The 16,017-nt window shown below is 38.1% G+C and overlaps 1 protein-coding gene across 4 annotated transcripts; it reads right to left on the bottom strand.

Annotated features, from left to right (window-relative positions):
- Positions 1-298: 298 nt before the first annotated feature.
- LOC146514613 (cholesterol 7-desaturase nvd) lies at positions 299-15,876 on the bottom strand. 4 transcript variants are annotated; one of them, XM_085168251.1, is made up of 8 exons: positions 15,186-15,870; positions 9,376-9,564; positions 6,924-7,102; positions 5,818-5,856; positions 5,466-5,591; positions 5,231-5,350; positions 4,278-4,454; positions 299-2,308 (listed from the first exon to the last, which is right to left on the bottom strand). In XM_085168251.1, exons 1-8 carry the CDS (start codon positions 15,589-15,591, stop codon positions 2,147-2,149), a joined length of 1,398 nt encoding a protein of 465 aa, XP_085024377.1. In that variant the 5' UTR covers positions 15,592-15,870; the 3' UTR covers positions 299-2,146. The 4 variants fall into 4 exon arrangements, with proteins under 4 accessions (XP_085024377.1, XP_085024378.1, XP_085024374.1 ...); XM_085168252.1 differs by lacking the exon at positions 5,818-5,856 and having other exon boundaries at positions 15,186-15,867; XM_085168248.1 differs by lacking the exon at positions 299-2,308 and having other exon boundaries at positions 2,320-4,454; positions 15,186-15,876.
- Between the last annotated feature and the right edge of the window lie 141 nt (positions 15,877-16,017).

The following is a 16,017-nucleotide window of genomic DNA, read 5'->3' as shown; positions in this document are numbered from 1 at the left end:
TAATATAAGTATAAATATTAGCATTCTATGTATTAGAGCTATTTGCTTTCACAATCTTAAAAATATCCTAAATTTAATTGAGCATCAGTGTCTTATCACATTAAAACAAATGTGCAGCAGCAAGCATTTGTGACAGTGCATTATAAATTGCAATTATCAAATCACACGATATGATCGCTTCATCATTTGCAATGCATTATTTTTATATATATATATATATATATATATATATATATATATATATATATATATATATATATATATATATATATATATATATATATATATATATACACACACACACACACACAATTATTTTGTTAAAAAACAACTAATATTTCAGTGATATGCCCGCTATAATCATGATTTGCATATCAACAAAGAATCACATGAGCACATGTAGGTGGAAAAGGTCAGAGCTGCTGAGAATTACTTGCAGAGCTCCATTTCACCTCCGTGTGTTTGTCTAACAGCTGTTTGTTGTCCTCTTCTCTCTCACTGAAAAAAATGACTGCATGCTAACTGTCCAGGAATAAACAACAAGCAGCAGTTCTGGCACGAGCATTTAGTAGCTGTAAGGTTTTCTCAGATGTTTGTGGTAACCAAGTCATCATATGAATGACATAATATTTCACAAAACCGGAGTCATAAAGAATCATTTGTAGCCATACAACCAACAAGCAGATGACGACATGGGTCCTACTAAGCAGGACAAGCAGTACCTTGGAAAACTGTGCAAATATGTAGCCAGAGGAAGTAGTGTTGTTTTAAAGGGAAAGAGCACACAGACCAAACACTGATTTGTTTTCAAGCAGCAGCTTCCAAGACAAAGAAATGTAGAACAAAATGTAAAAACCTGCAATTCTGAGCTCCAAAAGTAAATAGATTCCCATAGACATTGAAGCTAAAATGCCTGGATTTATGACACATACTTTTGGCCTGTTGCTAAATTTTATTTTGGTCTCTATCAAATATTCATCTTAATGACAACTGTATGGAGGGTGCAAATATTTTTGTTCTGAGGCTTAATGTTATGCGAACACAAGTGACCATAACTGCTAGATGTCTACCTGGCTTCACCTTAGCTAATTCGAGTCATCTCATCGAACCTCTGATAGATAAGTTTAATGCTAATGCTAGCAAGCTTGGTTAGCAAGTTGCTTCTATGGACAACAGAGGTGTAATGCACACACCTTAAAGTGCTACAAGATAAAGGCAGAAACCTTTTTTTTTTTTTTTTTTTTTTTTTTTAAATCAGGCTGTAAACAAGGTTTCAACACAGGAGTCTGTGGGGATTGAATTATGTTTGGAGCCAGCCTCAAGTGGCCACTAGAGGTATTGCAGTTGTTGACACATTGCATTGCATTTGTCTCCAACTTCAGAGGCTTCCTCTTGGTTGAAAAATAAAATAAAATAAGACTTAAAAATTGTTGCATGGTCCTTTTAAGTTGTTGTGTCACACCACTGAAACAAAGAGACCATTGTCAGCTGGCTGCTGAGTAACCTGAGAAATCATTTAAAAAACAAACACACCTGCTCTTACACCTGCAGGTCAAACACAGCCAAGGTTGAGTACACATTAAAGATGTAAATTTACAGTGTGAGGCATAAGAGCATAACAGGGGAGAGGAAGTAATAACTGCATTCTGAGGCAGAAGAAGGAAGCCTTTCCTATGATCTCAAACTACAGGCAGACTAAAAAACAACAAAACAGAGAAATTCCCTTAGTCAAGAGCAAATATTGGGATATCTATGTATATGTTTCACAGTTTATGTTAAAGATAGTTGGCCTTGTGCAGAGTAAAATAGTTTTGACAATCAAACAGTCAATAGGGGATTTCTGGTGTCAAGGTATTGGTTGTTTAGATGTTTGTGAAATCCCAGTGGCACTTCAGGCATTGATTAAGGCTGGAAAGTAAAATTACACACATCAAAAATACCCCAAAAAGAGGTCTTTAACAAGACAAGGTTTGAGTCCTTTACAAAAAATGCATATCTAAATTGCTTAAACTTGCCAGGCTTCTTGGCTCCCTTTTTCATCAGCAACAAATACAAATGTTTGGTGAACGCCTTCGTCCAAAGCGTCAGATTAATGTACTCTGACCTGATAATCTCTGCTTAAATCTCCTCTTGTGGCTCGGGGAGGTCAAAAGTCCAACTTGTCACGCTGGTACTGCAGCCGTGGGCTGTTCTCGCTGTAGAACTGACTGAACCAGCGCCTGTGTTTTTGGATGGCTGAATCTTCCTTTACAAGGAGAGGCTTGGAGACATACTTCTTCTTGTTCCAGATCATCACATCACGCTCAAACTGAAGACAAAACAAACACAAGAGAGAGTCACGGGACAGGACTAAATATCAAACATAATTATAAGATTTTTATACAGTAAAAGTTTTAAGCCTTCTTCAAACATTTTTATTTTTAACAATATCCAACTCGTCCTTGATGATAATGAAGCAGCACAGCTGAATACAATTTGTAAAGGAACAGATTTTCACTGAAGTATAACAAGAATTAAATAATGAAAACTGTACTGGTGTCTTCTTGCATTAAATTACAATACTTTATCAGCAGGGGTTTCTTTGTGAAGTGCTGCTCATTAAATGTCACTCCATAGTAACTCCATCAGCTGCTGACATTTCAGTGAGAACGCCCTTCCACTGCTGTCAATACCAAGTGGAGAAAAAAAATTATTTAATCTAAAAATATAAGCTTGGAACATGAAACTGTGCAATCATTTTCATTAATCTTGTGTTTGTTTTTAATTAAACTATGTATCTAGATAAAGTATTTTGTCTGAATATTTTTAGGAAATCTTAATGGAGGACAAGTCTAGACATTTTAAGAACCAGACAACTTTTCCCAAAGTATTTTGAGCCTACTATTATTTCTTGTTAAAGTGCAACTATGTGTCTTTATCACCAAGCTAATTATCAGGTGAAATGAGGACTATTTACACCTTATCCGTGACTGTGGTGTTACTTCTCGTGATAATGTGGAGGCTGAATTTAATCAAAGGCAGAGTGGGAGGTTAATGTGCACAGTGATCTCTCCAAGTTAGAGCAGCACTGGGGTATATCTCACTAATAAATAGTAATAAATTGCAGTTTTGATATATGAAATGAAAAATAAACAATTTTAAACGTGATGGCACAAACCAGCGAATAATAGCCCACCCATTGACTAAAAGATGGGGGGGGAACCCTTGTTTGAACTTAAACTATGGGTGTTAGATGAGAATAAGTGGGGCATGCAAGGCAAGCAGTGCTTGCCAAGTGAAATCTAGAAAATGGACAATAAAAGTGAACTAAAAGGAAAGCGATCTCTCACCTTACAATTTAGTATTCTGTCCTATAAAGAATCGTTCCTTGTTTGCATCCATCCTGTAAGTTACTGCCATCTTTTTGCCAAAAGTACCTACTGTCTCTGGAAGCTCAACTTAAATATAGTTTCTGTCATTTTCACAGGGGGATTTGTAACCCAGTATCAAAGACTGCAGCTAGGGAAGCTGAGATAGGAGCTGCATTTCACTGATGTGAGATCAGTTATTAGTTCTTATACATTATTATACACATGTCCACACACATGTGAAAACAAGAGGGCATATTTGCTACTAAGCAATCAAAGTGCACTGCTGTTGATCATCTATCAGGTAAGCGGTCTCTTATCACTTTGGCTAACATGTGTGACGTAGAGGAAAGTTGAAGATATTAAGGCTCAGTGCAGCAAGATATAGGAGATAATAAAAGTCATCCAGGACAAAATCATTAAAAATCTTATGTGTTTTAATCAGCTCCAATCTGTCATGTTAGTGGAACAGTGTTGGATCTTTTTTGTTTTGTGTCTATTTTAGGGGAGGGGGATCATCTTCTTTGCTTGCCTTTCAGCAAAAGCCATTATATGACACTGCCTTAAACTTATACATTTTTCTTCAGATGGTGGCTGTGCCTCAGGAGTTAGAGCAGTTCAGTTACTATTTGTAAGGTTGGTGGTTGAATCCCTGGTTGCTCCAGTCTGCCTGCCAAAGCAAAATGCTAAAACCTATGTTATTCCTGATGTGTTCATTGGAGTATGAATGTAAGATAGAAAGAACTTTGACATAGAAACAAGTGCTTGTGTTAAAGGGAGCCTCAATGAGTTCTCAAGTACAACAGAAAAGTGCCATATAAGAGCCAATCCATTTATCAGATAGATAAGGGTCAAATGATGGCAGCATAAATTATATGTAAACCAGCCTGTGTTATAGTTATCATAAAAGATAATGGTACTGCACTGCACCTGAATGCACTCCACTTTGAGGATGAACTTGGGCACCACAGGTGGGATATTAGACTGATAGAAAATGGTGTGAGTGACACACTGCAACAGAGGCTCCACAGGAGTCACACAATGCACGATTACACCCCGGCCCAAGAAAGTTTGGTCAAACAGCAGAAATACTATTCCTGGGCCAACCTGAAAGATAAACATGTAATATTAGCACAATTTAAAGTTTTCAGCTTTTCCTGATAAGCATATCTATACACTTAGGGTTCATTCATTTAGTCAGATTCACTAGCAGTTACTGTAGTAAAAATGTATTTTGCATCATTTAACATCAAGCCTTATTTCCAGATAATTAAATGCCAAAAGAGCATCAGTCTGTTCATGAGAAATTAATGCTTGAAAAACACATTTACATGCATGGTTAAGCTCAATAATGCCTGCCTCTCATATTATATTGTTGCCGATCTCCCACTGCTGGCCACAGTAAACATATCCTGCTTCCAATATTTGTGTTGCGTGTAAATGATCCAGCTCCCTCTGCAGCCTTGTGGTTAACCTAGGGAAATTAGTGGTTTCAGGCTACACTTGCATATCATTTTTCTACTCACGCAGCAAGGCAAAAAGTCACACTGTGGTGTGTTTTTTGCTTAAGCAAAAACGACCATTTTTCTCAGGCTGATCAGGCCAGTGATGTTCGACATTAGAGATTACAGGAAGCTTTGTCAAACCCGGTTTTGTTACAATGCCAGCAGCAAACTGTACTGTTACTGCACTGTGAAACATAATGTTTATTGTTGAAATGTACTTCTCATCTAATTTAAAAGGACACTTACAGATCTAGCATGATTTATTTTGGTTATATCTAGTTTGAATAAAATTATAGACAAGATCAGTGATTTGTGCCAGTTTAATGTACAATCAATCATAGGGAATTGTTTACAAATGGCATTCCTGGTGTACTGTACCTGTCTCGCCACAACAGAAACATCCAAAAGAGGCCAGTGGCATCCAAACACTCTAAGTGCATGTTTCACAAACATCTGAGAACAATGCTTATTAGGCTCTGACTCTGGTTTCCAGTCAACCTTCAAGATACACAGTGAAAAACAGTGTCAAAATCAAAAGCAGGTATAACAGCGAACATATTCACCTTAGTGGATAATGGGAAACATCAAATTTAGTTTAGTGTTTCCAGTTTACCTTCCAGTCATGCTGCACAAATTCCCAGATTTTGCTATTGGTGTAACGTAGATCTGCTCCACTGAGCATGCTTGGAGTGTGAAGGTGCGACAAGTGAGCCATGTCTGCTGCATTTTCTGGAATCTCCTACACAGAAGAGAAGACAACTAGTTATTAGCAAAAAATAAAATGCTAGCATGTGGTATATTGTTTCTGTCTGTTGGTTTTCTAAGATGCATGTAAAGTCCCTTAAATATATTCAAAGATTGCAAGAAAGAACATGTATTGACTATACTGCATGAAATTCATAAATGCCTTGCTGTCATGTTTCGGCTGTGTGCAGGCAAGAGAAGGACCCAAACGCAAAACTTACCGAGACAAAAATGAACTCAAAACACTGCTTTATTGCAGGCTTGGAATGGAAACAAAGAACAAAACTAAACTGGGAGGATCACACAGCTATGAGGGAGAACGCAACACTGACAAAGAGAAACACGGGGCTTAAAAACACAGAGGGATAACGAGGGGGAATGAGCCACAGGAGGAGAGCACAGCTGGGAGTAATTATGCAGGACGAGACAAGGGAAGCAAAACTAGAAATATTAACATAGGACAGACTGTGAAAGTAAAACAGGAAACACACTGACTGAACTCAAAACATATAAACTTAGCTGACTGTGGAGACAGAACATAGAGACCTGAAACATGGGACAGAAAGGCACAGTAGACATAATGACGCCACAGGGGAAGAGTAAAACAAAACACAGAAGCACAGGACCTCTTTCAAAATAAAATAGGAAACAATGAAACACTGACATGACTACATGAACTTGACAACATAAGAAACAGACATGAAGCACATGAAGGATAAGGGAGACTTAACACAAGGGTTGAAAACACAAGGGGAATATAATAAGCAAATCAACATAGAAAACCTAATGAGCTTAAACATACACTAAAAACATCAAAATGAACTAAAACTCAAAACGCTGGGTCATAAGACCCAGGATCGTGACACCTTGCTATACTCTAGAGATATCTTAGTATTAGCACAAGCGTTGTTTTAGGGAGATGAAAAGCTTGTAGCTTTGCTTCTGATCAGAACCAATCTGAATAAATATCAACAATGCATGGTTCTTTCCAGTGTGTGAGGAGTGACCATGAAAAGGAAACTGATGCTAAATTGAAGGTAACTGATGTACAGATGGATATAGAAACACTGCCCTAAAGACAGTGTACACTACAGACATACAAATCATTAGAAGATAGATTAGTTTTTTGTCACAACATATATTTTATTTATAGAGTGACTTGGAATTCCTTATGGAAGCTTGCTTCTGCCACTGAAAAACATTATGTCATTATATCTTTAATGTCTTTATATCTTTTTGTCACCTATCTCTAATAGGTGACAAACAGAGAAGATACAAGAGAAGATACAAGTTTCCATACATTTCCACTCAGACGTATGAACCATACCTGTATATGAGCATTAATAAAATGCTCAGTTCTCCCCCGATAGACCCACTCATCATTTGTGATCTCCGGTTGCTCAGGGACGATCCACTGAGGTCCTTCTCCATCACAGTGAAACAAAACCAAGATTTGCTTGTTGACCTCACAGGTGGGCCAGCTGCGCACGCTGGCAAAATCAGGCACTGATGGACAAATGAAACCCCAAACTAAATCACAACCCCTTTAATCAGGATTTACTCTATTCTGTACACCCGTGTCAGTTAACATCTGACCAATAACATCCAATAACCAATAATCATAACCAATCCAATCCAATAACCAGTGTTGGGACTAACGCGTTATTAAGTAACGCGTTACAGTAACTACGTTATTATTGTGGTAACGAGCACGGTAACTAGTTATTATGCCAAAATCAGGAACGCGTTAGTCGTTACTGGGATTTAGATAGGGTCGTTACTCGTTACTTCGTGTGGTGGCTATCGCGGAGCTTCCACAGATTCAGTAACATTAGCAAGTGGTGGAGGCAGCAGGTGGATGAGGGAAAGGGGACGCAGAAGGAAAAGAGACCCGAGGCGGCCGCCGGTCCAAGTGTGAACTGAACTTCAGGTAAGAAGTTATGACCTGCAGGCTATCCGAGTCAGATATAAACCAAGTTTAGGTGGAGTTTATTTTCGTTATTCTGACTTTTTCCGTACTGTGTACTAGCTAGCATGACGGAGTTTCTATACAGCTGGGTGGGTGCTATGAAGTTAATGATGTTGAACTTTATTTTGTTCATAAGTTATTAGAGTTGCCAACCGTCCCGTCTGGTATTCACAGAAAATATTACGCGTTTCTTATTGAGATGAAAAGGAACAGTTTGTCCCGTAATTCAGCTACAATGAAAAAGACACAAAGCTGGAGTTATTCTGTGTTTGCTGCACAGCTGCCTCTTCTTCTTTCATTCTCCCCCTCCCTCTCCCGTTTCTACTTCAATCATGAAAACTGATCAGTGATCAGCTGATCGGCTTTTCTCTCTTGTTTGTTTATCAGTCACTGTGCGCCAGAGAGAGGAAACCAGCCGATGTGCGTTAAACAACAGCAGCACGTTTAAGCTTGATCAGGTGTTGTTATAATTTATTTAATATTAATTTCTACTATCAGCTGATGTTTGCTGGAGCCACAGCTGTAAAGCTGCTGGTCATGATATCGGTTTGGTTATCTGGTGAGAGGGAAACATGAAGATGAAACCAGGAGATGTCCTTACTGAATCATCAGAGCTGAACAGGTGATGGAGAAACAGGTTTACCTTTTAGGTGACATGAATGAGTTGAAGGGAAGTTATGAACTGTTTGTGAGAGACAAATAACACCAGGATCCTTTTTTTTAATGTAGCTGACAGCTGGTAACTGTGCAGGGGCGGGTCTAGCAAAGTTTTTGCCAGGGGGGCCAGGTAGGGCATTAACAGGGAGAGGTGGGCACAAGGAAATACTTTTCTTTCTTATTCTCATTTAAAATATCTAGCTTTTAAAAAATAATTATCTGAATCTTACAACAAACGATTGATAGATTGATGCATATATACCATCAAACAGTGTACATCACTGTCACAACAGCGTTTGTTTTCATTCAAAGGCTTTATGATTTTTCCTATAATGGCGGGCCGGTCAGTCAAAACGCCCGGGCCGATTTTTTGTCCCAGTCCAGCCCTGTATGCAGCTCATCTGCAGTCTGGTGTTACCTACATCTTCCTATTCAGAAGGCAGAATTTCCGAGTTCTGAGTACAATCAAAGCACCACGACTGCAGTTTTTGTGTTGGATGTAAAAGGCGAACATGACGCTGTGACGTAGGCTAGAATTATGGCAGCAGTCAATGACGGTCCAGGCGTGGGATTTCTCTCGTGGAAATATGCACATTATCTTTTCCTTTCTATTGGTAGGTGGCACAGTGCACTTGTGGCAAGTAAGCAAGCTAGAAGACTGGCAAAGTTATGGAAGCAACACATTAACAAGAGAATTCTGAGTAAAACCAAAGTTACTTTCCCTAGTAACTAGTTACTTTGAAAGTAACAAGTAACTTGAAGTAACTGAGTTACTTTTGATAGAAGTAACTAGTAATGTAACTAAGTTACTATTTTAAAGTAACTTACCCAACACTGCCAATAACTAATAACTGACCAAAAACATCTGACCCTGGTCTATTTACTTCTAAGTTTATATAATATTTTAAGCCATTGGCTAAGCATATTCATGCACATCTGGAGATTAAACTGCCATCAGTTTCAGATTTGGACCTAATATTTATGAAGGCTTTAAATGTCTTCTGTCTACAAATTGCAATGAAATGTTCAGTAACTTGCTTTCTTTATGTAGGTTTTCTAAAATAGTGATTTTTGTTTCTTAGCGAGCATATTATCCAAACATTGAAGGTTACTTAGCACTGTGACATAACAATATTGTAGGCCATTTACTTACCTTTTTCTGCATAGGGAATCTTCACACATACACCATTATCCCCCTGAAACTGCCATCCATGAAATGGACACTTGATGCAGTTCCCAAACACCCGTCCACCCACAGCAAGGTTGGCACCCAGGTGAGGGCAGTAGGCATCCACCACATAGGCCTTTCCATCGTGGCCCCGAAACACTGCTACCTGCTCACCTATGATTATAAGCAGAGAAAGGTTTTAATACTGGGTTTGTGAACTGTCACTAATGGGCATAGTGGATAACAGTACTGTGCAAACTGTAGTTTTTGTACAGTTTTATCCAAACCAGACCAGTGTTTGCATATTTATTGTACAGTTCAAGAGAAAGGAAAAACAAACGTGCATTCTTTGCAGCATATTCCCTTTTCCCCCGTGCTTCTTAGTATGTTCCTTAGTGCCCTACTTGAAGCAATATAGTTAATTGTAGACAGCACTTATTAACGAAGAAACACACACATTTTCCAAGAAACAACCCAACCCATACACAGAATTAGTAATTATTATGCCAGATTTTACATTTTATAATGCACGGCTTTGTGTTTCTTAAATCATTTCATTAACAATTAATGCCACTCATAGAAGATTTGTATGATCTTTGAAATTATTCTGATGAGATTTATTTTGTTTGTTGAAACAAAATCAAATACAGTTGCATCAGAATTACTGCGGCACAAAATGTTAAATGACTGCATTGTATCATGTCACATCCAGAGCGGTGCACACCTATTATGGTCAAATGGCGTTCCTAGTGGAGGTCTTCTTGGAAAGTGCTTCCTGTGGTGCATGTCTAAATTGACACCAGATCAGAAGATCTCTTCCTACTGTCTTTGCTGGATTTGGCTGGATTTTTAGCTCTGTCGTGCTCAGACAGCACTCAGGTTGGTGCAAGCTGAGCAACTGTAGTATAGAGTGACAGCTGAGCAAGCTCTACTAGTGATTAGTCAGGGTACTAAAAAAATCTGAGACACCAAATAATCCAAATGAAGGGTGACACAGCACTGCACTGCTGCCCCCAGACTGTTGGGAGAGCAGAATTTAACGACACTACAGAGAACTGCACGGTGGAAAAGACACACTCAGCAGAATTTAATATGTGAATGCATTACTGCAGAGAAAAGTTAGGAGGGAGACACAGCAGGATGCAGATCCTGAATGGGTGCCAAGCTTTTTTGGGGTCAAAAGAATTTGGGGGAGTAAAATGTCAGGGGCTACAGGGAGAACTGAACCTAGAAGATATAGTGAGCAAGAAAGCGGAAAAGAGAAGTAAGTTAGAAAAATAAAATATATCCAGTGTGAATTATGGGTAGAAAAATGTGTATGTTATCTAGAGAAAAACAATCTGTATGCTTCTTATTATGTTTTCCAACATGCTGACACACCCTGGTGGGTTTCTGGCAACTTCTCAAATTGGCAACCACTGCTCTGCATCACACTTGCAGTGTGTAGGAGGTCTAATAACCTGCCACACTTGTACTCACAGTAAGATTCCCAACGTGTAGAAAAACCAATCAGTCAACATGCATCTACTTGAGCAAACTTTTAGCTACAAAAACCTTTCAATTGCTTATCTTTTTTTAGCATATATACTTTCCAAATTCTCTTCAAAGCCTCTTTCACTCGTTACCTCTAGCTAGTATTCAGCTTTTTGATATCTTTATGTTTGCAAACCTTGCAATTACTTCTTTTTCTTATGTTATAGACATGAAAAAAATGTGTTTTTGTTTTTTAAAGAGATCATTTAAATGTACCAATGTGTTGGTTTTTGTTATTTGTGTTTCAAAATAAAAGCACCCAGTTAATGAAATGAAATATTTTCAAAATAAACCTCAAGGTAGTTTTAGGGAATCAGCATATCTGATATATGATATATATATATATATCATATATCAAATATCAAAATATGGAGCTCCTTATGACATGTGAGCTTTCAATGTGTGTTTTCAAAACAAAATTAAGTAATTTCAAAATACTGTTTTAAAAAATATTGTCTTTTTTTTTTTACTATACTATACAGTTTAAAATGTTTTTTTTTTTATTTTCAACTGTCATGATTGTTTATTGTTTTTGTTTTGCATGTATTTTCCAGTGAAACATAAAAGTTCATTCCCTTTTTTGAAGGAATGCCATTCAACTCAGTTATTTTCGTTTTGTTTTTGTGCAACAACTTTTGTGCTTTACCTGGATTAATTCTAATGATCTTTTTTGCAATGCAATGCATTTAAGTTGGTTCAGCAAATTGACTTGGGATTTAAATATTCTAGCAATACAAGCTAATGCGATGGAAATGCATCTTGTAGTTTGTAATGTGATTCTCTGTTATGGACAGGGTTAAAAAATAATTGCACAGTCACAACGTGTTTGATCATTTCTGATATTGGTGTTATGGTATTCCTTTTAGTTACTAGTCCCATAAACATATACAGAGTGCCAGTCATAGAGACTATGATGTCAGTTCACTTTTGGGTGCAGTTCAACTAGAGGTGACACTCTCTTCTGATAAAACATGTTTACAAATGATAAATATAACAGATGTAAGGGGATTAGTTAAATCACAGCAGACAGCATTGGAATGTATAAAATGTCTGTGGTGGTTGATATCAGGTGGTGTTTCAAATTGGCGTGAAATGAAAATAGTAGCTGCTATAACGTGCACTGTTCCAAAAAATAGTAATGTCAAAGTATCTTACTGTATATTTTACAGTTTTGTACTGTCTTTCTAGAATATCATTAAATTTACATAAGTAGACTGTGATTTTACATGTCAAAGGTAAAATAACATAACATCACTGTAAATATAGTAAAACACAATTTACTTGTTTTTTAAATATATTTCTTTGTACATATGCATATTTAGATTGTTAAAATACATTCACAAATGTATCATGATTTCACAAATATCTGTCCGTTATTTGAAAGATTGAACCGTTGAATTCGAATGTAATGCTATGGAAAAGTATATAACATGATTCCTATAAGCTTGTGTTACATCACATAAGTATTATTATCATTGCTATTTACGCCCATCGTGGCTCAAGAGTTGGCAGTTCGCCTTGTGAGCCGAAGGTTGCCGGTTCGAACCCCAGCTCGGACGCTCTTGGTATTGTGTCCGTGGTCAAGACTCTTCACCTACTGGTGATGGCCAGAGGGGCCGATGGTGCAATATGGCAGCCTTGCCTCTGTCAGTCTGTCCCAGGGCATGCAGTCAATTATTATTTAAATTAACTGTATATTTCTGTACATTTACGTATTATGATTCATATTGCCACATTCATTGACCTTGTTTATAGGTAATTTCATTGTTTGATCACGTTAAAATGTTCCTAATTTGATGTCTAAAAGCACTTGGAAAAGGCAGAATCCCATGTAAAATTAGCGCAACAAACTCTATTTTCATTACTGAAAATAACTGTATTTTCATGAAAAAGTTATTTTCTGTTATTTTACGGTCGTATTTTGGCGCCCCAGCTGCCGGAATATTACTGTTTTTTTAGGATTTGTTTTTGTTTCCTATTTATAGAAAATTTCATTGTTTAATCACATTAAAATGTTCCTAAATTAATGTTTAAAATCACTTGAAAAGGCAAGATCCCATGTAAAATTAGCGCAACAAACTGTATTGTCATTACTGGAAATAACCGTATTTTTATGAGGAAGTTATTTTCTGTTATTTTATGGTAGTATTTTGGCGCCCCTGCTGCTGGAATATTCCCGTTTTTTTAAGATGTTTTTTGTAACAGTGTGGCTTTGTTATGGTGCTGATTTATTTTTTTTTAACTTTCTAGTTTCTAGAGGGAGAAATAAATCTGAATCTCATTTAAATATGAGATTCCAGCTTTATTCCTCCCTCTTTGTTTCCTAGCTTCATTGTTTTCTTGGCCTTAGTGTGTTTCCACGTTTAGGTTTCAAGTTGTTGTAGTTTTCAGTTTCCTTTGTACTCTGTGTTTTGCATTTGTTCAATCCTGCCACCAGCCTTTAATAAATAGCTTTCTTTTGTTCATCTCAGTCCGCCTGCCTTCACACTCACGCAGGCCTGGGACATACCTAGTCCTTGAGAACGGTGTATTACTACAATGCCAAACCCTCATACAAATCTAAAAATGCAATGATCTATTAAATGAGTCGTTCTATAAATACAGAACGAACAAACAAATGAAAAGGTCTCCACGAACATTAATGAAGATTGCATTAATAAACTACAGCTCCACCTTGATGTGAAGACCAGTAGATTACTTTCCATGACAGCTGTGCTAACTCTGATTGTAAGGTCGAATAAACTGTATACTGACGTGAAAGGTTGTATTTGGTGAAGTCAGTTGGTGGAGACTTTTGCAGCACAACAGCCTAACTCAACTGTTCTTCGATGATGTTTGCTTTTCCTTTATGAAGGGTGTTGCAGACAGGGCAGGCACACAGTGATGCCCCTCATTTTCTAAGGATTACAGTATGTTGCTAAGTTGTGTAACTCACTTAAAGAGCAATTGATGAAAAGTTGACTATTTTTTACAACTGTGAGCTGAATCCACAAGAGCAGGTCTCACTTTTTACCGGTGGATATCTTTTCCAGGTGTGAAATCCTCTCATACACTGTTTGTTTGTCATTTACTGAAAGCTATGTGACAGAAACCTAAAAAGCCCGACAGGCTCTTTGAAACCCTTTTGAACTCAAACTCAAAGAAACTCTCTGAAGAGATCAAACAGTCCCACCACATATCAACATGAGAAGCACAAATCTGTAAGTGAAACACAACAGCGGTTAAATCAGTGCTCCGTCTTTCTGAAATACACATAAACTTTAGGCCATCAGTGATGAGACCATCTTGTTGTTGATCACAGAAAAACCTGTTGCAGGAGATCAAAGGGGTCAGCTAGTGCTCACACATCAAACCTTATCATTAGAGACAGATCTTAATAATAAAATGTGATGTAATAATTAGGGGTGCAACGATACAACAAAATTCACGGTTCGGTTCGGTTCGATACTTTGGTGTCACGGTTCGATATTTTTTCGATACAAAAAAAATGTTCATGCCTTTTTATTAATTTGTCATTTATTAAATTTTCACGGCACATTCTGCACCACATCTCTGTGCGTTCATCATTTGTTTGAAGCCAGCTCACCTCCTGCAACCACTTTTCCGAGAATACGTGCTTCTTTTGTGGTTCGGACTCCTTCTGACATTTCTTTGGAGGTGGAGGAACATCACAGTAATTGCTTAAAGGAGCTTCTTCATTCAAAAATGCAGTTTTGACAAAAATAACTAACCATTAACAACTATCCATTATTAAAATTATGTCAGCCATAAATTATGTGGAAAAGCCCTGCAGATGGAATTTCTGATATTGTTGAAAGTCACGCATAGCCGAATAAACACCTGTAAAAATAAGCCTACATATAAGCCTGCAAAGCTCGGTCTAATCACTCAATCAAACTTTGAGTTAAACTTTAACAGTCACGAAGGATCATTACATCATTGTCTAATTTCCAAAGTAAGCTGCTAGCACACATTTAATATCCCCCAAACTTTTATTGAACACATATATAGCCTAATTTTAAGTTTACAGCTTTAAATGACTCTGTAACTTGCTGCAACTCTGTTAATAAACACGTTGTCTAGTCAGCCTGCCCGTATACCAGCATCTGGTTCATTTATTCATTTATTTTTTGCTAATTACAACTGCTGGTGCTTTTTGTTTCTTTTACTTAGCATTTGCACATCATATACTGTAACGTAACTGTGTTTCTTCTGTTATTCCCTGTTAAGAGCAGTGATCCAACCACCACTATGCATCGTACCTAGAATAGACACACTTTTGACCTCGCCCCTCTGCAGCATGTGTGAGTCCAGGACTCGGTACCAGCCGTTTGGGTAAACCGGTGGGAGCTCCCCGATTTTCCTCCTGCGCCTGGCGTCGTTGGCTGCCTGCGCTTTGGTGCGACCGTCCTCCTCGACGTATCCCACGTCTTCGGGCGACCTGAGCAGTTCCAAAGGACTGAAGAGCTGCCGGTACAGCCAGCCTATAGCGAAGAAAAGAACACCGACGGAGAAGCAAAAGAAGGCCCGGGCTGGGGCACCGCGTAAGCCCATTTCGCTCCATATCAGGTACCAGCTGCCCACAGAGTCCAGCGGATCTCCACCTTGTGTGATAAGCATTGCACCCACTCCCAGCCCGATGACGGCAGCTGCCTTCGCGTTGGACATGTCTGAGTCTCTAACTTGCAGACTGTCACGGTCACTTTATAACGAACACCGGGCACTTTGGACACAGACCAACATTTTTTTTGAAGCCGCACCCGGGCCAACTCCAGTGTACATAAACGCAGAAGTGGGATGGCCATTTCATAGTGAAATCGACTTTCTCCTTTGAGGACTAATGTTTAACATTAAATCCTTCAATCCTTTTTTATGTTTGGAGTGTAGATGAGCAAATTACACACACACACACACACACACACACACACGCACGCACGCACGCACGCACGCACACACACACACACACACACATATATATATGTGTGTGTGTGTGTGTGTATATATAAATATATCATGACTACAAGACAAGAGAAGTATCTCCCCCTCTGTTATATAAATTGATGTGTGCCGGTGTATGAGTGTATTATAAATAAT

Source organism: Neolamprologus multifasciatus, chromosome 7 (genome assembly GCF_963576455.1).
Source record: "Neolamprologus multifasciatus chromosome 7, fNeoMul1.2, whole genome shotgun sequence".
In the NCBI taxonomy this organism is placed as follows: Eukaryota; Metazoa; Chordata; class Actinopteri; order Cichliformes; family Cichlidae; genus Neolamprologus; species Neolamprologus multifasciatus.
Note: the sequence above shows the minus strand (reverse complement) of the source record. Positions and strands in the feature narration are given on the sequence as shown.